This window comes from Mastigoproctus giganteus, chromosome 7 (genome assembly GCF_048544385.1).
Source record: "Mastigoproctus giganteus isolate SK-2022 chromosome 7, ASM4854438v1, whole genome shotgun sequence".
Lineage (NCBI taxonomy): Eukaryota > Metazoa > Arthropoda > Arachnida > Uropygi > Thelyphonidae > Mastigoproctus > Mastigoproctus giganteus.
Genome location: NC_143581.1, coordinates 21,972,959 through 21,996,470, shown reverse-complemented (window position 1 = coordinate 21,996,470; position 23,512 = coordinate 21,972,959). Strand labels below are relative to the sequence as shown.

General features: G+C 35.8%; 1 protein-coding gene across 2 annotated transcripts in view; it reads left to right on the top strand.

Moving 5' to 3' along the window:
* Nucleotides 1–23,512, top strand: part of CIAPIN1 (cytokine induced apoptosis inhibitor 1) — a 51,115-nt gene that overhangs the window by 9,410 nt on the left and 18,193 nt on the right. The window contains exons 2-5 of one of the 2 annotated variants that reach the window (XM_090378719.1): nucleotides 2,010–2,112; nucleotides 11,508–11,672; nucleotides 18,961–19,110; nucleotides 19,495–19,571. In XM_090378719.1, coding sequence (XP_090234845.1) covers nucleotides 11,519–11,672; nucleotides 18,961–19,110; nucleotides 19,495–19,571 — 381 coding nt within the window. In that variant the 5' untranslated portion in view covers nucleotides 2,010–2,112; nucleotides 11,508–11,518. The remainder of the gene's footprint in view (nucleotides 1–2,009; nucleotides 2,113–11,507; nucleotides 11,673–18,960; nucleotides 19,111–19,494; nucleotides 19,572–23,512) is intronic. The other variant, XM_090378718.1, reaches the window with a different exon arrangement.

The following is a 23,512-nucleotide window of genomic DNA, read 5'->3' as shown; positions in this document are numbered from 1 at the left end:
ACCAATCGTGTTGCTCTTCTCTGTACACGCTCAAGCAAATCTACATCCTTCCTAAAATGAGGCCTCCAGACCTGTACGCAGTACTCAAGGCATGGCCTGACCATTGCCTTATACAGAGGGACAATCACCTCCTTTTCCCTGCTAGCAAAATTCCTATATATCATTGACAAAACCCCATGACCCGCCCTAGCAGCCTGTCTGCACTGCTCAGAAAACTTCATATCTGACTGCACAATTACTCCCAGGTCTTTTTCATTTTCTACCACCTTAAGTGTAGTACCACACAGTTGGTACGTTTCTCTGGGGTTACTTCTACCCATATGCAGTACTTTGCATTTGTCAAGGTTGAACTTCAGTTGCCACTTCTTAGCCCATCTGCCCAAATTATCTAGATCCTGTTGCAGTAGCACACTGCCATTAACAACCCTGCCAACCTTTGTGTCATCTGCAAACTTCGACATTAAGCCTGATATACCTTCATCAATATCATTGATAAATACACAAAACAACAGTGGACCCAACACCGAACCCTGTGGGACTCCACTAATAACATTAGTCCACGAAGAGCAGCACCCATTGATTACCACCCTCTGTCTTCTCCCACTTAACCATCCTTTTATCCATTGTAGCAACTTACCCTTAATACCATTCTGCTCCAATTTGTACAGTAGTCTTCCATGCGCAACAGTGTCAAAAGCTTTCCTGAAATCCAAGTATATGATATCAAAATTATTTTTTGCATCCAGTTCCTTTGTGACCACATCATAATAACCAATCAAATTTGTCAGACAAGACTTTCCCTTAACAAACCCATGCTGTGTTTGAATTATTGCTGCAGTCTTGTCTAGATGATCCTGCAATGCATCTTTAACCAGCGACTCCATTATTTTACCCGGAACAGAAGTTAAACTAACTGGTCTGTAATTACTCGTGTCACCCTTCGATCCACCTTTGTGAATTGGGGACACATTTGCACATCTCCAGTCCGTGGGAACCTCTCCTGAGTCCAAGGATGCTCTCATAATTATGGCTAAGGGTTTGCTTAGTTGCTTTGCCGCCTCCTTTAAAATAACTGGATAGATCCCATCCACCCCAGGTGCCTTTCTTATGTTTAACTTCAACAATTTCTCCTCCACTTTGCTCTCAGTTATTACAAAATCATTAAGCACACTGCTACAATTTGATAACCTTCTTCCATTTTCAAATTGTAATAATTCCTCACGTGTGAATGTAGATGCAAAATACTCATTCAGTTTGTTTGCTATCTGAGCAGGATCATCAACAGTCGAACCATCGATGTCAAGTGGACCAATCATATTCATCCCCTTCCTTTTAGAGTTTATATAAGTAAAGAAATCCTTGCTGTTTTTCTTAGCATCTTTTGCCAAAGATTTCTCGTAATCCGCCTTCGCCTGCCGAACCTCCTTTGTGACCTGATTACAGACTAGCTTATATCTGCCACAGGCTTCTGAGTCACCTGATAATTTATATGCATCCCATGCATTTTTCTTCTTTGTCACGAGTCTCATTAGTTCATTTGATAACCATTTAGGCCTAAACCTTGAACGATATTTCTTAATCGGTATATAAAGTCTAGTTGCTTCCACGATTAATTCGTGGAAGCACAGTACTATAGGTTCTAATACCTCTTGTGTTTGGGGTCCACACATTAAAAAAAAAAATACTGTGTATTCTGTGGTTGATTTGCTTATTGCTGGGGGGAAATGAATTTCTGGTAAGATGAAGGCCATAGAATCCATAACTGAACTAATTCATCCATGGAGTAAAAATAGTAACCCATAACGGCTTCTTGCATTCCCAACGGACGTATCACTGAACTCTGGTCATTGATGGGGGGCTGGCAAAGGCACTAAATTAGTTTAGTATTTGCAGTGACAATTAGCAGATAACTGGATTAATTATTGAATAAAGTTTCAAATATATTTATTCTATTCTGTTCTGATTCAAGCAACATTTGCATGTGATCAACCTTGTTCCATTTTCTATAGTAGCTTCAAAAAATGGCATCAAAATTTTGACTGAAGATCTCCCTCAAGAAAAGTTTGCATAGAAAATTTTTGAAAAGTTTGCATAGAAATTGTCTACAATAAAGTAAGTGAATTCTAGCAAAGGGTGTTTACTGATAATTGAATTAAAGTTAATTTAAAGCACTATACCCAAAGGGATGGTACTGTTCTTATTAATTTTTTGCTTTTAATTATATTCTTTTACTGAATAACACACAGGATGCTCTGACCCTGCTTGCTTCACCTGCCAGAACTTGACTCCACAAAACAATTACTATAGTGAATGCATTTTGAATCTTGATGAATGATATACATGAATTTTCTAGTTAGTAGTGGTTAATTGAATAATAATTAAATGATAAACTGAAAAAATTAAAAAATTTAATTAAAAATAATAAAAATGTATTAACCTAATTTCTTCTTCTTCTTGGCTACATAGCTGAAAACTTGGTTCTATACAATATTGTAAATCGTATTCGTCTCTGCAATGTCTTTGGTAACTCTAATTTCAGTTTTGATGCCAACCATCAAGGCAGAGCCACACAGTTGAATATGAGGTATGGCAATAAAGTTCCCAAAGTGGTGCAATAAAAAGAACACAAAGTGAAGGAACTCAAAAAAGGGTTTTACTGCTAGGAGAAAGGGGGATAAATGTCTGGTCACCGACGATTGAATGCGTTTATTACACAGTTCCAAAAAGTTTCTGAAAAGAGTCAGTGAAGACATCCAAGGAGACATCCTATGTTCAAGTCAGTGATTATGCTTTTCTTTGTCCTCAATATCCTGAAATCTATTTCCTTTGAGGGAAGTTTTCACTTTGAAAAAGAGGAAAAAATCCATTGGTACTAGATCAGGGGGAGTAGGGTGGTTGGTTGACCTATACAATGCCATGTTTCATCAGAAATGTCTTCACAAGTGTGGGATGGGTGGGGGACATGGTTGGACAACAAGAACCAACTGCCTTTCTCTTGAAATTGTTGCCTCATCCAGGAAATGCACTTAAATATTCTTTGAAGCACCTGTACATATAATACAAATTGATTCTCCCTTTCAGGAACAAATTCCTTGCAAATCACACTTTTTTTGTTAAAAAAAACATGATCAGCATCATCTTGATCCTGGACTTCTGTAAACAAAACTTTTTGGGCCTTGGTAATGATTTTTTAGGTCTACTGCATGCTCTGATGCTTCATCTCTAGGTCATACTGAAACACCCCACACTCATCTCCATTGATAATACTATCCAGGAAATCAGCATTGTTTTGATAAGTCTGGATGAAGACTTCGCATGATGACACTTTGTTGCTTCTGCTTATCCATGAGGCTGTGTGGTACAAATTTTGCATAGACTTTCCTTTTCCCTAAATCTTCGTGCAGAATTTGAATTGTCTCCATATTTTTCATATTCAGCTCATCAGCCATCATTCTGGGGGTCAAACAGTGATCTCTTAACATAATTTCCTGAACTTCTGCAACTCTGTCCTCATTTCAAGAAGTTGAAAGATGCCCACTTCTTGGGTCATTTTGAACATTCTTGCATTGTCTGAACTGTTTATCACCATAAACAGTTTTTAACATTTCATATATTCTGTTGAAGATTTTCGAGTTTAAAGCAAAATTTGATAATTGTTCATTGCTCCATCACAAAATCGTGAAAAAATGCTACTAATGAAACCGGTTGTTACTTGCAATCTGTCAGTCTATTCAGACTTCAAACTGTTTATTTTCAAACTCATCAAACATGACTGCAACAACACCAGTCCAGGAACTTTATTGCCACATCTCATATGCCAAAATATTGGTATATTCTGATTCTATGCAATGGCCAATATGATTGTATTTTTGTTCCCCAATATTCATTGATAGCCATAATTTTTTTGTTGTGAACGAAATGTAAATCATGGCCATCTTTCATTTTCATTAATATGTGACAAGTAATGAGAATATTGCTTGGTTCATTCTGGTTAAACTCAAACACGAAATGATCATTTTGTTGACTTTTTGAATAATCAACTAAGTCCAATTACAGAGAATTCATCACTAGAGATTCTTTATATCAGTAGCAGTTCACATGTAGCTGCGAGAGGAGTTTCTGGATTGTTCACTTGATATCACCTGTGTCATTCACAATTAACTTTTTTTTTGTTCATTATTCATTTTTCACAAAAAAAAAAAATAAAAGAAGAAGAAGATTTAGCTGATCTACAGTGTATGCACAGAACAACTACAAGTAAATTTTTTTGAAAATTTTTGCCAATCTATTGGAAAGTTAGGATTAAATATTAAAAACTTGGTAAGAGCCACAACTGACAGTGCAAAAAATATGATTGGTAAAAACATTGGGCTTTTTCTTCTTCTTCTTGGTCCTTAGCTGGCAGCTGGGGGAGGCGGTTGGCCACGCAACCAGTATGCTGCTGTAGGTGCCGCAGGGTTTCGGACTTGCTCTGTGATGTTCTTCCATACTTTACGATCCATGGCGTCAGTCCTGGCCTGGTTAAGGTCGAGACGTCGGCTCTTCAAGTCATTTTCCACTTGCTTGGCCCACGTTTTCCTAGGCGCGGTCCGTTGGATGCTCCATTGGGTGGGTCGTTGTCTCCAAAGGAGTGTGGATGGTATTCTGTTCGTGCCCATTCTACATACGTGGCCAAACCATCTAAGCCTTCGCTTCTGGATTTGGTCGGCAATGGTTGGTTGCTGTTGGTATCTGGCGCGGATGGTATCATTAGTGATGCGGTCACGAAGTGAGATGCCCAAAATTTGCTGCAGGCATCGCATTTGGAGTGTGTTTTGGAGTGTGCCTCAAGTGTGTTTAAATCTAGCTTGAGACAAATCCATGTTTCTGATCCGTAAAGGAGAATGGGCAGGATCAAAGTCCGGAAGAGTCGGATTTTAGTATTTGAGGAAATGTTGGTCCTCTTCCACAGACACCATTTGAGCGAGGCGAACGCAGTGGCCGCCTGTCCAATTCTGCTGTGGATTTTCATGGTGGATGCAACTTTCTTCTCCTGGACCAGCGACCCAAGGTATTTAAAGTCCTGCACTTGCTCGATCTGGACGCCTTCGAGATAGATGGTGGCTTGCGACCCATCCGAATTCCAATAGGAGCAACCTCCTATTGGAATTCACTGCATCAAGAAGCTCTCTGTGGGAAAGTACTGGATCTCCAACTCATTATGAATGTAGTTATTTCAACTGTAAATTGTATAAGATCACATGCCTTAATCACTATATGTTTCAAAAGTTTCTTTCAGAAATTGAAGCTGAATATGAAGATGTAATTTTACATAGTGCAGTGAGATGGCTTAGTCATGGCAATGTGTTATATCGTTTCTTTAAACTGTATCATGAAATTGATATTTTTATGGCAGAAAAAAAGAAACCAATAAAACAACTATCAAATATGGAGTGGCTGTGTGATCTTGAAATTCTTACAGACATTTCTAGTCATTCAAATGCTCTTAATTTAAAACTACAAGGGAAAGGAAAATTGGTCTCTGATTTATATGGTGACATCATTTCAGAATAGGTTGTTATTATTTAAATCCCAAATTGAGCAAGACAATTTAGTCCACTTCGAATGTTGTACTGAACTAAAAGAGAAACACATATTTCTAAACAATTGTTGCCTCTTGTTATTACAATTACTTTTTGACGAGTTTGAAAGTTGATTTGCTGATATAAGATCCCAGAAAAAAAAGACATAAGCTTGTTTGAGAATCTGTGTTTGTTTGAGAATCTGGCTGAAAACTACAATCCCAGCTTGCAACTTGAAATTATTGATATTCAAGCCAAAACATAGTTCAAAAATTAGTACAGTATATGGACTGTGAAAATAAACTACTTGATTTCTAAAAGGATCTCCCATCTGAAGATTTTCTTCATGCTTGATGTCAAATAAATATTAAAAAAGAAACAGAATAACAGATGAATAGATGATTCCATAAAAGCTGTATTGGGTTTAACTCAGGCGATTAGGGTGGCCATGCCATAATTTGCAATCTGTTGTTTAGTTACTAGAAATCTTTGTTCTGTATCAAGAATTGGCATCACAAATTTTGAACAATTTTCTAAAAATATCCAGCCTCGGTCATCTCATTTAAATGTTAAGTTTTGCTCAGTGAATGTTATTGTGTATTGTACTTAATAAAATTTTCAAATATTTTCAATTTTAGGTGTATCATTATTTTATTTATTCATCCTTAATATTGAAAAGTAGCAATTCTTTTGAGGTTGTAAATTTTCTAAAGTGAGCATTTAAAAGCCAAAAGTAAGATATTTAAAAGCCAAAAGTAAGATATTTAAAAAAAATAATAATAATAAAGTATTTTTTTATAAAAACGAAAGTAAGTCATATTTTTATAATTTTAATGAAATATTAAAATATAAATTACTGATATAATTTGTTGCACATATGTGTTTGAAATTTAAATTTTTTATATATATAGCCTGAAAAGAAAAGGCAGTAACACAAAAATAGAAACTTCCCTTTACATATAACGAGATATGGAAAATGTATCACAAACTTTTCTCAAATCACTCGGTGTGGACCGTAAAACAAATCTAACTTTGTATGTGGCCCCCGTATGGGAAAATGTTGGACACCACTGAAATGGAACAAGGATATAAAAATGAGTAGACTATGTGCAACAGAAATGCTGTAGGCATACAGTATAAGACTGGACATTAATGCAAGAGCACTTCTTATACCATGTAGTGCACTTTCACTAAATCTAGCAGTTAATGACACTGCTAAAATTTAATAATGAAACTAGAATTTTTTTCTATGGTTTAACAGATGGCTTTTTTCTTAGTTCTACTCTCTGTCAGTGTAGTACCCAGGTTTTTCCTTGATGGGAAGTAAAGGTGACAAAAGAGGCACTTTTACTCTGTTTGTAATTAGCATTAGTAGAGGCATATGATGAAAGAAAGCGAGCTTATGCAGCATCAGCCAAAAAAAAAAAACGCTCCCATTTCACCCCTCCGTTCGTTCCAAATACCTGTCCAGCTCAGCCTTAAATTTATTTAGGCTATCAACTTCCACAACAAAGGATGGAAGTCTGTTCCACCAACCAACTACCTGCTGGCTAAAGGCAAACTTCTGCACATCTATCCTACATCTGTCTTTCCTCAATTTGAATTTATGCCCTCTCAGGTAATTATTCTGAGCAAGAGGAAGAATCCCATCGGCATTGAGCATGCTCAAATCATTCAACGCTTTATACACCTCAATCAGATCACTTTGCAGGTGCCTAGTCTCCAGACACTGTAATTTGCAAAACTTAAGCCTTTCTTTGTAAGAGCAACACTTTGTTCCATTCACTAATCTTGTTGCCCTTCTCTGTACTCATTCTAACAGCTCTACATCCTTCTTAAAATGAAGCCTCCAGACCTGTATACAGTACTCAAGGTGTGTCCTGACCATTGCCTTATACAAGGGGATAATCACCTCCTTATCCCTGCTAGAAAAATTCCTGTATATCATTGACAAGACACTATGAGCTACTCTTGCAGACTGTCTGCACTGCTCTGAAAACTTCATATCTGCCTGCACAAATACCACCAGGTCCTTTTCATTCTCTACCACTGTCAGTGTAGTAACACAGAGTTGATACATCACTCTGGGGTTACTGCTTCCCATATGTAGTACTTTACATTTGTCAATGTTAAACTTCATTTGCCACCTCTCAGCCCATCTGCTCAACCTTTCTAGATCCTGTTGCAGAAGTGTACTGTCATTAGTGTCCTTAACAACCCTGCCAATCTTCGTATCATCTGAAACTTGAACATTAAGCTTGATATACTATCATCAATATCATTTATAAATACAGACAACAACAACAATAGACCCAACACTCAACCCTGAGGGACTCCACTAATAACATTAATCCACAAATATGGCCTATTTCTCTGTCAAGAAATTGTACACCCTTCCATAGGTGACATTTAAGGCAAAAATGTTGCAGGGGACAGCATTTGCTCCCCCTACACCCCTCCAGGTATGCTACTGCTCTATGTATTTTGATATTGCATATTCCTATAACCTCTGCATGCAACATGATGAAAGTTAAACTTATCCAAATTAATTTTCAAATCACTGCAGTTTATGATACATTAGTTGAGATAGAAACTGATCATACAGAAGAATAAATATCAAGATATGAAACATACTTTGCTACAAGGATAACAGATTTTTGTGTTCTCTCCTTCTTTATTATAGGGAGGTCTCAAATATTTTGAGAATTGTTCTCAGGTTCAAGGCACAGCATGTCACTTGCCAGCATTTTCACAAAACTAGCTCCATTGATAACACGATTGCTGGCACAGAAAACCATGATCAGTAAAACATAATGGTAGCATTTATAAATCAAAAAGAATGTGATACACTTTGCCAAGAACAAATGAATACCCTTGCTGTGAATTGCAAGTCAAAACTAGCAACATTGTTATTGCTCCACTGGCAGTGTATTTAATGTGTCAGGAACAGGCTGAGTAAATCTACCTGCTAAATGCGCAGCAAGGGTTTCCAGGGAAGTATTTTTTTTTTAACATGCAGCAAGAATGGGGATGTCTAGCTGTTATGATTAGTGAAAGCCAACAAGTTCCAACATCAGCTGCATAAGATCTATAGCAAAGTTTTCCATATCAATAAAAAGGGTTGCTACTTGATCCATTTTTCTTTCACATACACTTCAGCCAAATTTCTGAAGCCAGCTTTGTGTCAGACTATGTTGGTGGCTTTATCTGTTTTTATCCTATTTTATCCGTATTTTGTAATAAAAGTTTCTGCTGTCTGTATAGTCAGTATTAGAAAGAATTTTTCATAATTAATTTACCCAACTTGAAGACTTTTTTCATATGCTGAGTCGTATTATTTATGAATGTCATTGAAACAAAGTTTACATGAATAGGGGCTCACATCTGGTGAGTATGGGCTTGGAAAATCCAGGGTCCTGAGCTGGACGTCATCACCATTCTTCTCTTTCTTGGTGATTCCTTCCTTCCTTTCTCTCTCTCTCTCTCTCTCTCTCTCTCTCTCTCTCTCTCTCTCTCTCAGGAATTTTTTTTGGCTGATGCAGCATAATCCTCAAGCTTCCTTGCACCATATAGCTAATAATAATAATTCATAGTCCAGTGTGAATAGAAATAACAGCATTTATTGTGGAATGGAATTAAAACTAAAATTTGATATATATTTTTTTTAAGTGTAGAAGTATCAAAAGCTGTAGTATTCTCAAGATTAAATAATATACAATTAAAAGACAGTTAATGTAGGTAAGGAATCCAAGCATAATTATGAAAAAGAGTTAAAATAAAGTCTTTGTCTCATTGGAGAATCACTGGAGATAACCATATAAAGAATTAGTGATGAATACTCAGTTGTAGTGTGCTCTTTGTGCAGAACAGCATTTCTAAAATTGAAGAATGAAATGTGTTCCATCACTAGCAGTATTGTGTATAGGATTTCTAGTCAGTGGAAGAAGATCATTAACCCTTTGCAGTCCAGTGTCTCCTCTCATGCACCATCATAAAATTGCTCTTCTGGTTCATTGTCAAGAAAACAAATAATTATGCCCATCAACCTTTCTGTTTTGCCAATTTTATAGCTGGTTTTCTTGCTCTTTTAGTGTAATTATTGAAGTACCTTCTATTTATACTTCATATAAACACTGAAAAACTAATTGAATATTTACATTCAATTTTAACAGATGGTGGCTGTAGCGTTTCTTTTTTTTTTTTTTTAAGTGTTCACTGTATATTTACTATCTGCCAGAAACAGTGTTTAGTCATGGTGTTGTGAACAACTTAAAGGTCTTTCTGATTCAGAATTTGATTTACTTTTGTCCAGTAGTGACAATGGTGTGATTTTCAATTCTGACGATATCTTGTAGCACTGATGAAGAAATTGATGACCCGTCAACCAGTACTGTGACCAAGCAAGGTAAATGTTTCATTCAAACATTTTCCATTACTGTTTCGAAATGTGGATTTCGTTTCAGCAATGCAAGTATTCCAAAAACTAAACTTTTTATATATATATATATATATATATATATATATATATATATATATATATATATATATATATATATATATATATATATATATATATATATATATATGTGTGTGTATATATATATATATATATATGTGTGTGTATATATATATATTTTTTTTTTTTTTGTTAGAAGAAATTTAGAATTAAACGAATAATTATGCCAATGGAATGCTTTCAGATAAGCTACTTCCAGATTGTTCCATTTGGTGTGAATGGGTTTTGGTTTCAATAAATGAACAAAGCTTTTTTTGTATGATTATTAACGCGGGTCTAAATTAGGGGTCGTCAACCTTTTAATTCCTACTGCCCACTTTTGTATCTTTGTTGAAAGTAAAATTTCCTTACCGTCCACAAGTATACTTCGAAAAGTGTCCAGTGAATTATCTATATTCAAAGTTTAGAGATGGAATTCAAAAGTAAATTGCAAAGGCATATTTTAAAAAGTCAAACTTGCGAAGTGGTTAGTAATGTATTCGATACATGGAGGAAGAACAAAATTTGTAACAACGAACAAAAACCCCCACCGCCAACCATGAAAGCTTGAATCGCCCACTAGTGGGTGGTAGGACCAGGTTGACGACCACTGGTCTAAATGAAAAAACTTCTATAAAGGAAGAAAGTGGAAGTGGTGGAAGAAAAGAAATAGTTTGGTATTATGAAATATGCCTCAGAAAACCAGGATTTCATCTTGTTGAATGTTTCAAGAAATACCATGCACACTGAAATCATATAAATAATAAAATGTCTGAAACATTTTTTTGTTTTTCAATCACTTTTATATAATAACTCATGTAAACTCGAAAATAAATTTGAAGAGCTCATATTCAGTATTCATTTTTTTTTTTTTTTCTGTTCTCGTTCTGGACCTGAATGGAAGACAGCAGAAATAACGTTGGACCTCAAAGAGTTAATATATAGAATGAAAAGAGTGAGAAGAAAGAACAGAACCTTAGGGAATATCACATTTAACTAAGAAGTTAGAAAATACCTACCATCACCTGCTGTGAACAGATGGAGAGAAAACTGTCTGCTCAATTGCAAACAAGAGGCAAACTATGGCGCCTCCGTAGCCAGGTGGGAAGGAGCAGCAGTGCATAGCACACGCTTCTTGATTAGACCGGGGTTCGAGCCCGTCACCCCAAATACGGAGAATGCGGAAAGGTCAGGGAATGACCACCGCATATCCCGCAGCAATATGGCCTTAGTTGCTAATGCTCCTAAAAACCAAATAACAAACAAATAATAAATAACATCATAATTTGAGTTGCCCTGTTGTGTGCAAAAGAGATTTTTCCTTTTCAGTATACTCTGATTAAGCTGTAGTTAGATAGCAATATATAAAGTTTTTAAATTATTCTAAAAATTAAATGTCAGTTTTAGCCAATAACCTAATTAATGTTCTTCCCTTTGTAAAATATTCCTAGATTGAACTGCAATGAACTGCAAACCTAAGATTGGTCAAAAGGTGTTAGTCCTTTGGGATTCAAAAGTATCAGAAGATGACTTGAAGAATACAGTAAAAGATTTAAGGGAACAAGTTGGAGATAATGGTTTAGTTGCACTTGAAAATATGGAAAGATTGTCAATTTGTAAGTATAGGATTTTTTATTGATAAATTTTTGTTGTCTTCCATTATGATATAAGGGTAGCTCAAAAAGTTTTTCCCTGCATTTTTTTTTTTTTTTCATTATAAAAAAAAAAAAAAAAATGCTAAAAGTTTATTTACAGTGGCACTACTTTCTCCTTTTCAGACTAAAGAATTTTAAAAACATTCTGCTAGTGCTAGAATAATCTATTTTTAAAATAAAGTTTGACAGTTTACTATGACATTTTTTAACTGTAGAGAAAGAACACTACAGAATGTTCACAAACATTAGAAAAACATCTATGGGAATAGCACTGCTAGACAAACATATTTGAGTGTGAAGTGAAGCATCAACACAAGGAAAAGCTTAAATTTCATGATAAACTAGTGACGCAGTACTCAGGCCACGCCTTGAGTACTGCGTACAGGTCTGGAGGCCTCATTTTAGGAAGGATGTAGATTTACTTGAGCGTGTACAGAGAAGGGCAACAAGATTGGTGAGGGGAATGAAGGGATCCTCTTATCAAGAGAGGCTTAAGTTCTGCAAATTGCAGTGGCTGGAGACTAGGCACCTGCGCGGTGATCTGATTGAGGTGTATAAGGCCTTGAATGGGTTCAACACGCTGAATTCTGATGGGATCCTTCCACTTGTTCAGATTATGAACCTAAGGGGGCATAAATTCAAATTAAGAAAGGACAGATGTAGAATAGATGTGCGGAAATTTGCCTTTAGCCAGCGGGTGGTTAATTGCTGGAACAAACTTCCATCTGTCGTTGTGGAAGTTGATAGGTTGAATAAATTTAAGGAGGAACTGGACAGGCATTTGGAGGGAATGGTGTGATTTTTTTTTTTTTTTTTTTTTTGGCTGATGCTGCATAAGCTCATACATTTGCTTTCTTGCATCACATGCCACTACTACTACTACATTTGCCTAACCTTGGCAATAATGCTGAATAATGTGCAGTATAAAAATGATACCTAATTGGGATTGGCATATTACATATGGGGAGCTATCACTAGGAATTTGTGAAAGAGGTACAAATGCAATAATGAACTTCCTGGGATATTCAAGGGTTTTTTTTTGTTTTTTTTTTTCACAGCTTATATCATGACAGCAGACACTAAATTTTTAATATCAGAGGGATTGCTTCTAATTGCTTGTATGATGTAAATCAGATAAAGATGCCTTCCTTTCATGGACTATCACTTCTGATGAAACATGAATATGCAACTTTTGAGCCAGAAACCAAGTGACATTCCATGGAATTGCATTATCCACATGCAAGAAGTTGGAGATAGTTAAGTAATTATAGTTATGCCAGTTTTCAGCTTTTTAAATAAATTCTTGTTGAGAAAAAAAAAAAAAATTGTGGGATAAAACTTTTGAGTGACTTATGTATTTAATGTTTCAAATGTTAATGTGTGAAGTAGGCAACCTCTGGCTTTGTCATTCACTAGTGTGAATACCTCTTAATGCATTTTCATGTAATGCTCAAAATACTGGATGCTTTCACCAGAATACTAAGGTAATATATGTCAAAGGTGTTAAAAATGCTTATTTAATTAATTTCAATTTGACTTTTATTATTTATTATACAATCAAGCAGTGATCAATATAGTTTTTTCATAGTCATAGATTTTAGTCATAATACCCGCCAACCAGTTTTTTCAGGTTGGCGGGTATTATGACTAAAAATTTGTCCGTGTGTGTGTGATATATATGAAGTGTAGCAATAAAGTGAAGGAGCTTAAAAAATTGTTTTAATTTTATTCAAAGTAATCCTCACCTGATTGAATGCACTTATTACACCATTCTAAAAGTTTCTGAAGAGTCAGTGAAGGTATCCAAAGACATGATGTTCAGTTCTGCAGTTATGCTTTTTTTTTTGTCCAAAACATCCTGAAATCTTTTTCCTTTGAGGGAAGTTTTCATCTTGGGAAAGAAGTCTGCTAGTGCTAGATTAGGAGAATAGGGTGGTTGGGTGATCCACACAATGCCAAGTTTCTTCAGAAATATCTTCACAACAAGTGCAGAATGGGTGGGGGCATTGTCGTGCAACAGGAACCAGTCATTTTTCTCTTGAAATTGTAGCTTCACCCAGGAAATGGATAGTCTTTGAAGCACCTGTACATAGAATGTAGCATTGACTCTTTCTCCTTCAGGTACAAATTCCTTGTGAATCACACCCTGCTCCCCTGGACAAAATGATCAGCATCGTCCTGATTCTGGACTTCTGTAATCTATACTTTTTTGGGGGGCTTTGGTGATAATTTTGAAGTCTGTGATGCTGTGATGCTTAGTCTCTGGGTTGTACTGAAACATAGCCAGTGTTGCTGATGCACCATAAAACTCTTAAACAAACAAACAACATACTAAAACAGCCAACACTCATCTCCAGCGACAACACAATTGAGGAAATTAGTATCATTTTTGACAAGTCTGGATGCAGTCTTCGTATGAACACTTCATCGTTTCTGCTCATCCATGAGGCTGTACAGCACAAATTTTGCACAGGTCTTTCTTTTCCCTAAATCTTCATGCAGAATTTGATGAATCATCTCCTTATTCATATCCAATTCATCAGCCATCATTCTGAGGGTTAAACAATGATCTCTTGCCGCAGTTTCTCAAACTTTTGCTACACTGTCCTTGTTTCTCGAATTTGAGGAATACCCACTTCTTTGGTCATCTTGAACATCCTTACGCCTGTCTTTGTACTGTTTATACCATTGAAACACACTGGTATGACTTCATGTTTCATCACCATAAACAGTTTTTAACTTTTCATATGATTCTGTTGCAGATTTTTCCAGTTTAAAGCAAAATTTGATATTCGTTTGTTGCTCCATTGTAAAATCGTGACATGGAACATTAACATTACTAACAAAACTGGTTGTTACTTGCAACCTGTCAGCCAACTATTTGCACCACCATCTGTTGAAGAAGTTTGAATTCCAACATACAACTTCTGTTTATTTTATAAATCACTGCACATGACTGCAACAGCACTAGCCCAGGAACTTTATTCCCACACCTCATATATATTTTGAGAAAGATGAAAAACCTGAAATACCTTGTGGTGAGAGGACTTTACCTTGAGATCAGCTGATTAAAGTCCCCAGTGAAATAATCTTTCAGAAATAGAAAAACATTCAGTAGAAAGAAAATCAGCAAAGATTATTTATATGAACTCTAGAAAGAAGGGGATTAAGGGAGGTAGTGAAGGAAATAGGCAAAGCCATAATTATGACAGCATCCTTAGATTCAGGGGAGATCCTTGCAAACTGGAAATGTGTGAATGTTTCCCCAATTCATAAAGGGGATCAAAGGGTGACATGAGTAATTACAGACCTGTTAGTTTAACTTCTGTTCCAGAGAAAATAATAGTCACTGGAAAGAAGGAATGCAGGATCATTTGGACAAGGCTGCAATTATACTTCAGACGCAGCATGGCTTTGTTAAGGATTGTTTCTTGTTTGACCAATTTCATAGGATACTATGATGTGGTCACAAAGGAACTGAATACAAAAAATAATTTTGATATCATATACTTATATTTCAGGAAAGCTCTTGATACTGTTGCACATAAAAGCATGCTATACAAATTGGAGCAGTATGGCATCAAAGGCAAGTTGATGCTATGGATAAAGTGATGGTTGAGAGGGCGAAGACAGAATGGTAAATTAATGGACAGTGCTCTTCGTGGACTAAGGTTATTAGTGGAGTCCCCAGAGTTTGGCGTCGGGACCATTGTTGTTTTCTATATTTATCAATGATATCGATGAAGGTATATCAGGCTTAATGTCCAAGTTTGCAGATGATACAAAGGTTGGCAGGGTTGTTAATGACAGTATGCTACTGCAACAGTATCTTGAAAAGTTAGGTCGATGGGCTGAGAAATGGCAATTGAAGTTTAACATTGATAAATGCAAAGGCCTGCATGTTGTTGTTGTTTGGTTTTTAGGAGCATTAGCAACTAAGGCCATATTGCTCCAGGGATATGCAGTGGTCATTCCCTGACCTTTCCGTATTTGGTGGTCACTGGCTCTAACCCCGGTCTAATCAAGAAGCGTGTGCTACACACTGCTGCTCCTGCCCACCTGGCTACGGAGGCGCCTAAAGGACTGCATATGGGTAGCAGTAACCTCAGAGTAACATACCAACTGTGTGGTACTGCACTGAGGGTAGTGGGAAATGAAAAACACCTAGGAATAATTGTGCAGTCAGATATGAAGTTCTCTGAGCAGTGTAAACAGGCTGCAAGATTTTCTCATGGGATCTTGTCAGTGATATACAGGAATTTTTCTAGTAGGGATAAGGAGGTGATTATCCCATTGTACAAGGCAATGGTCAAGCCACACCTTGAGTACTGTATACAGGTCTGGAGGCCTCATTTTAGGAAGGATGTGGAGTTGCTGGAATGAGTACAGAGAAGGGCAACAAGATTAGTGAATGGAACAAAGGGTTGCTCTTATGAAGAAAGGCTTAAGTTTTTCAAATTACAGTTTCTGGCGGCTAGGCACCTGTGAGGTGATCTGATTGAGTTGAATAAGTCCTTGAATGGTTTGAGCAAGCTCAGTGTTGGTAGGATTCTTCCTCTGGCCAGGATTAATCACTCGAGGGGACACAAATTCAAATTGAGGAAAGACAGTTGTAGAATAGAATGTTGTAGAATATGTGCAGAAATTTCCTTTAGCCAGCGGGTAGTTGATTTCTGGAACAAACTTCCATCTGTCATTGTAGAAGTGAACAGCTTAAATAAATTCAAGAAAAACTAAAACTATTGGAGGAAATGAATAAGTGAAATGGGCAGTGTCTGTTTTTTTTTTTTTTTTTTTGACTGATGCTGTATAAGCTTGCTTTCTTGCATCATTTGCCACTGCTAATTAGAACACACACACACAAGAGAGAAAGAGGGGGGGGGCAGGAATAAGTTCAAATATAAGACATCACTAACAAAGAGAACAGTGGATCACTCTTTTCCTCTTAATATTTATATAGAAACAAAGTAAGCCAAGATAGGGCTTTTTGCATAACTATAATAAAATGATAGTTAATCTGCCAGATGTGGTTAGTGAGCTTAATAGCTATTTAGTTTCAGTGTTCACAGTAGAAAACCCTTTTTGGTATAAAGAATATTACTGTAGGATAAGTGATATTAGTATTAAAAGGGAGAGTCTAAGAGAAAAACTGCTGAGCTTGAAAACTATGTAAGGTTCTAGCTACTGATGGTATTTATCTAGTCATACTGGAAGAGGCTGCAAAGGAGAATGACATGCCATTAAAGTTAAAAAAAAAAAAAAAAATGGCATGCTCTTGTCTTGTCAATTCACGAAAGGGTGTTAAGACTGATATGGGTAGCTATAGACCAGTAAGGTTGACCTTGGTGGTGGTGGAAAAGGTCATAGTCTGTAGTCAACGGTACATTATAGCATCATCTTGAAAAGTATAATATCCTAAATGGACAACAACGTGGCTTTGTAAAAAAAAAAGTCTTGCTTAACCAAGCTGGTAACTACACAATGTTCAAAATCTAGATATGAACTTTCTTTTTTTTTTTTTTTTTTTTTGTTTTTTTAAACTGATTTTTTTCAGTGTCATGCAAAACTTATTTTTTGAGTATAAGGTCATACAAATTTATGATATAAAGCAGCTGCTGACCAGTAAACTGAGTCCAATTTATCAAATATATTTCTAAAGCCACGTAGTCTTGCTAGAAGTGTATTAAATACCTGAGTTGCAACACTTCACTGGATCAGACCAGCACACAGTCACCTCAACAACACATTGGCAGAAGTATGTTACCGCTACTTTCACTTAAATTGCAATACCAATGGAAATGCATATAGACAAAGCTATTTATCTAGCAACCTGAAAGCTGGCTGTCTTTTCTCTGGTGTATATATATATATATATATATATATATATATATATATTTTTTTTTTTTTTTTTAATTTTTTTTTTTTTTCTGATCACTACTAGATGCCGATCAACAGCACAAGGTGAAGTATGGTACAGGGGGTGATCATTTAATTTGCAGATTGGTGGTGCAAGATCTTATCTTAATCATCTGAATCTTCTGTGGATTTCTACTTCTCGAAATACTCTACATTGAACTTTACACACTTTCACCACTGTTGTACCCATGCATTAAATTCTTCTTGCAAGCCATTTTTCGAAACTGAGAATTGCTGCCATTGTGGCTCTTTGAACATCATTATATCAGACACAAAATGCCTTTCAGATAGGGAAACAGGAAGAAATCACACGGGGCTAAGTCTAGTGAATAAGGGGGATGCGGCAGAACCTTGGCACCTATGGCAATGATCACTACCTGCACAATATCAGCCGTATGGGGCATTGTCTTGATGGAGAAACCATTTCACATTGGAAAGCTCAGTTACACAAGAACATTGCTGTCCTACCAAGGCACTCATTACCATATGCTTAAGTTATCTCTTTAACTGTATCCAATGTATTTAAGCCCCATCTGACACAATGATGAATTGCATATCACTGTTCAGTATGTACGACATGATACTTGCTTCAAAATGTTCGTTGGTGCCTCCGTAGCCAGGTGGGAAGGAGCAGCAGTGCGTAGCACACGCTTCTTGATTAGACCAGGATTCGAGCCCGTCACCACCAAATACGGAGGATGCGGAAAGGTCAGGGAATGACCACTGCGTATCCCGGAGCAATATGGCCCTAGTTGCTAATGCTCCTAAAAACCAAACAGCAACAGTTCAAAATGATCGTCAGTGACACGTGGCAAAAAAAAAAAAACTCTTCATGCAACACTAGCTGAAGTACTGGCATGCACGCACACAGTCTGCTCAGTAGCAATCAGGGAGAGTGCTTCTTGTAGCAGTTATGGAAAGTTCACGCTGTAAACATTTTGCACCAGTCCACAAATTAAATGATCATCCCTCATATATGAAGCATTAAGGGGGAGACAAAATAAATTGTGATTTTCACATTAAAATGGAATGAAAAAACCAGGAGTCATAAGTCCCCCACTATGTAGTTGAGGTTGACAATCTTATGTTAATTAAGATCAGCTGAATTTATCTTATGGTGATGGGAAGATTATGATAAGAACAGATTTCTTCTGTTTTGTTATAGGGACAATTTTTTTTTTTTTACCTCCTTTGATTCATTAAAATTCTAGCTTCATTGCATCTTTTTTGCCTTTACTGATTATTCAAGGTAACTATTTGAATTAATCATTCAAAAGTAATATTTTAATTAAAAAGTCTGTCAAGAATATTAATTGCTATATTTTATTTTTAGCCACCCATGCTGGTTCTTCTTTTGACATTATCTTTTGTGGAGTACTCTCTCCATCTGCATTTATTCATCCAACAGATCTGCTGGCTGAAGTAGCTAGAATTCTGAAGCCAGGAGGAAGGCTTATTCTTAGGGAGCCAATAACAACACATGGTATGTGAGTGATATCTCATTAGACATGTTTTATATATATTGTATTTCTTTCTTAAACACCTTTCTGATATTGTAATGATGGCTCTAATATTGGAGAGATTAACTTTATATATTTGAAATATCTGGTACATAAATATCTCATTTAAATTTAATTAAATTTAAAATTTTAGGAGATGATTATCTGTTAATATTTAATTGGTTGTAAATACAGTTAAACTCCTCTCTATCAAACTTCTCTATAATAAAATTTTATCTGAAGCAAAATTCTGATGAATCGGGAATTTCAAAAAAAAATTTTAAAAATTGCTTGTAATTTTAACTCTGTATCATGAAATGATTCCCACAGGTTTTTATTATTTTAAGTATGACTGTTATTAATTTTAGATGATCATGATGAAATAAGGACAATATCAAAATTGGCATCAGCCCTAAAACTTTCTGGATTTATTGACATTTCTGAAGTAAGTTAAGTTCTTTAAGAATATTAATATCAATAATAATATCTTATCAATTATTAATCTTAATAATATTAGTATGTTTATTGGTGCTTTAAGTAAATGCTATAATCTTATGAAATACACGAGCAATAGAATATCTTACAATCTCCATAGAAGCTTGCCCTTAAAAACACTGCTTTTGAACAGAAACATCACTGAAAGACTATTTGTTTAAAATACAATATTCCACTACAAACAGTTTGTTTTGAGACTTAGTCTCATTTACCCCAGGGGCTCACATCTGGTGAGTATGGGCTTGGCAAACCCAGGGTCCTGAGCTGGACATCATCATTCTTCTCTATCTTGGTGATTCCCTTCTACTTCTGACTCTCTCTCTCTCTCTCTCTCTCTCACTCAGGGTAACGCAGGTTTGTTTGTTTTTTTTTTGGCTGGTGCAGCATAAGCCTCAGGCTTCCTTATGACTAATAATAATCATAATCAATCATAATGCATGTGTGACAACTTATGAATGAAGAAGCAGTTCTGTCTGAATTCTTTTAAGTCTGTGTATCACCCCCTGATGAGAGAGTAGTATATCTCAAAACATGATTCCATAGCAGTGTTTTATATTTTAAAGGTACAGTAAAATATTCTTTCAACAGAGTTATTTGTTTATAAGTAATGTTTTTTATGCAAATTATGTGAATAACCACAGTTGTTCTTTTGTTTATTAATCATGAAACCATAGCATTTACTTATGGCTTTCAGCTACCAAGCAGCACAATAAGATAATTAATTTATTAAATTTATTTCTAAGCCCATATGTCTCTTACTGTATTAAATACTTGAAGTTTTTCAAGAAAGTTTAAACTGGCCTCTCAGTGTTACTCCTTGTTGTGTATTTTTACCTTCAAAATGTAGTTTGAAATAAATGCTGTTTGATGAACAGGGGAAAAAGAGAAATAAAAAATGTAAAATAAGGGAGAAAGTTAATTATGGAAAAACAATGGGGAGAAGAAAATGGAATGGATAACCAATAAGAAGGCAGAGAGAGGGAGGGGAGATTGCAAGGATAACAGAAAAATACAACAAAAGGAAAAAGTAAAGGATGAATGGAAAAATGAGGGAGGGCTTTGTCTTGAAAAAGCAGAAGGCATCTTAACTGACATTCATAAAAAAAAATCATTCATCATGGTATAGTCATGGCTGTATCACTAATGATTTTTTATGAATGTTATTTAGGATACCATCTGCTTTTCCAGGTAACAGAATATTAAAAAAATAATAATACAATTAGTTTCCAAAATTCCTACTTTTATCCAACTCTAAACCTTTAACTTTTATGCACAGGTTTAGAGTTAAATAAAAGTAGGAATTTTGGAAACTAATTGTATTATTTTTTTTAATGTTCTGTTACCTGGAAAAGCAGATGGTATCCTAAATAACATTCATAAAAAATCATTAGTGATACAGTCATGGCTGTATCATGATGAATGATTTTTTTTTTTTCATATATATCATTGCCCTCTATAATATGTATACATATCATACATATTAGTATGTTTTCATGTTATAGAGGGCTATGAAAAAGGCTAAAGCAAAATCTTGAGAAGATTTTGGGAAGGATATGGAGAAAATAAATATCAAGAAAATGCAAAAATGTTTGTTTAGTTAAAAATCCCAGAATAGGGCAGGGGTTGAGGAAACCATAACTTTTTTTATTGTTGTTATTGGCGCATCAGCTTCTGTGGCCATAATGCACCTTTCAAAGTTTTTGCATTTTACTCTGATCCAAGCCCAAGGCAGGATTCGAATCCGTGACCTTTGGGTTGCCAGGCAGGCACTTTACCCACCTGGCTAGCCCGGTCGGCTGAAACCATAACTGAAGTAATCAAAAATTATAATGTTAAAACAGATGAGAAGGATATTTTATATGAATGGAGCAAATACTTTAATTTGCAAAACAAAGAAGCTAAAGATATCACTGAAGAAGAGGAAAAGATTAAAATGGAGGAAACATGATTACCATCTCTGTTGTTGAGGCCATGATGGGGAAAAAAAAATTGTGCAAAATATCAAGTATGGATAGGCAGCAGGTGTAGATTTTTATACTTCAAATTGTGAAAGCTGGATGGAAAATAATGTCACGGTAGTTACATTGCAATACCTAGGGGTTGTTTTTGGACGAATAAACTTCTGGAAGATTGGAACAAAGCTTTAATAATTACCCCAATATAAAAAATTAGGAATTAAAGCTGAATGTAGAAATGACAGTGGAATTCGACTCCTTAGTGTGCCAGGCAAAATCTATGCAAATATTTTTCAGAAGAGGGTCAGTATTCTCAGGTGTAACCTTGGAGGAAGAACACTCAGATTTTAGACTGAATAGGGGATGCCAAGAGCAAATATTTGCAGTAAAGCAAATTAAAGAAAATACATAGGAACATAAAGCTTATATTTAAAATTTGTTGAGCTGCAAAAAGCACATGACAGAGTACCTAGAAATCTGCCCTTAGAAAAATAATTTGAGGATAATCTTTTAACCTAGCAGTGTTATATAATCAAGAATTTGAGTCATTGAAGGAACAAGTGCTTGCCCTAGAAACAAATGTAATTGGGAGCTCATCAGGGACTCAAGTATCTCGTGACCTGCCAAGTAATGCACCCCTGATTATGATTCCAGAAAATAATAGTAGAGTGTAGACTGCTCTGGTCATAGATGATCTGGTTTTATTGGGAGACTTTGTTGTCAAGGAAATGGGTATCATTTTTTATATAATAAAGATAGCTTGTCCAGAACCAGAATCTGTTTGCCAGGAGCAACAATTGATTATGTTGCCAACAGATTGTGAGATTTTAGGAGGTAAAGATAGCATTATTATTCATGTGGGGACTAATGATATTAAATGTACACAACCTGACCATCTTTTGGATAAATATAGGATTATGCTGAAAAAAAATGCCATTAGTTAGGTCAGAATGTGTATGTGTCTGCAATTCTGCCCAGACACAATAGGAGAGATTATATGCTGAAAGCCTTATGGATTAACTCAAGACTTGAGGGAATCCGCAAGGCTCTTGGTGGGGAAGGGAGATTTTATCAGCATTGACCACATTTGTAGGTAGAAGGAATCTATTTGTAGAGATGGTATTCATTTGAACAAAGGTGGTGTAAGGATTTTTGTCAGTATCATTGAGAATACCATAAGGGTTCAGGGAAATTGCTAGTTAGGGGGACAGGAGTAATTTAGATCTGCATTTATCTGATGATATGGGTCAAAATAATGCTTGCGCTCACTTCAATAATTCTTGTTTGTTGCCACAACAGTCGATGTTGATAAGATGCTCTGAGGATAGCAACATTTCAAATGAGGGAGAAGATGAAGCTTAGGACACAAACCTAAATAACTTCAAGCAGTGTGTCAGGGTAATAGACTTTAGACAATTACTTAATCTTAACTGTGTTGCCAATAAAATGGCTGAATAGTTGTCCTGCTTAGGATAACTGCTGACATAATAGGGCTAACAGAAACGTGGTAGCACCCCGAAATTGGGGAAGATGAGTTCCGCTATGGTATGTATAATGTATTTAGGGAAGATAGAAGGGGCGAAGGGGACATGCTTCTTATCAAAAGCAGAGTCTGAGCACAAAAAAAAAAAGGTTTTGCTGAGTCTGAAGTTATATTTGCCAGCATAGAATCTGTGTGATGTGAGTTAGTTGGAAACAAAGGTACAATGAGAGTGGGAGTAATCCACAGATTGGAAAGAGTGATAAGAGTCTCTACATGCAGAAGGAATTAGCAGGCAAGCATGAATGTCTTATTAAGAGTAACTTTAATCTGATCCAGATTAAGTGAAATAAGAGGAAGGGAAACTCACTGTGGGGAAGAATTTTTTTAAAATAAACTAGATTTATTATTTGTACCAGCACGTTAGAGAAGGTACTAGGGGTGAGTATATTCTTG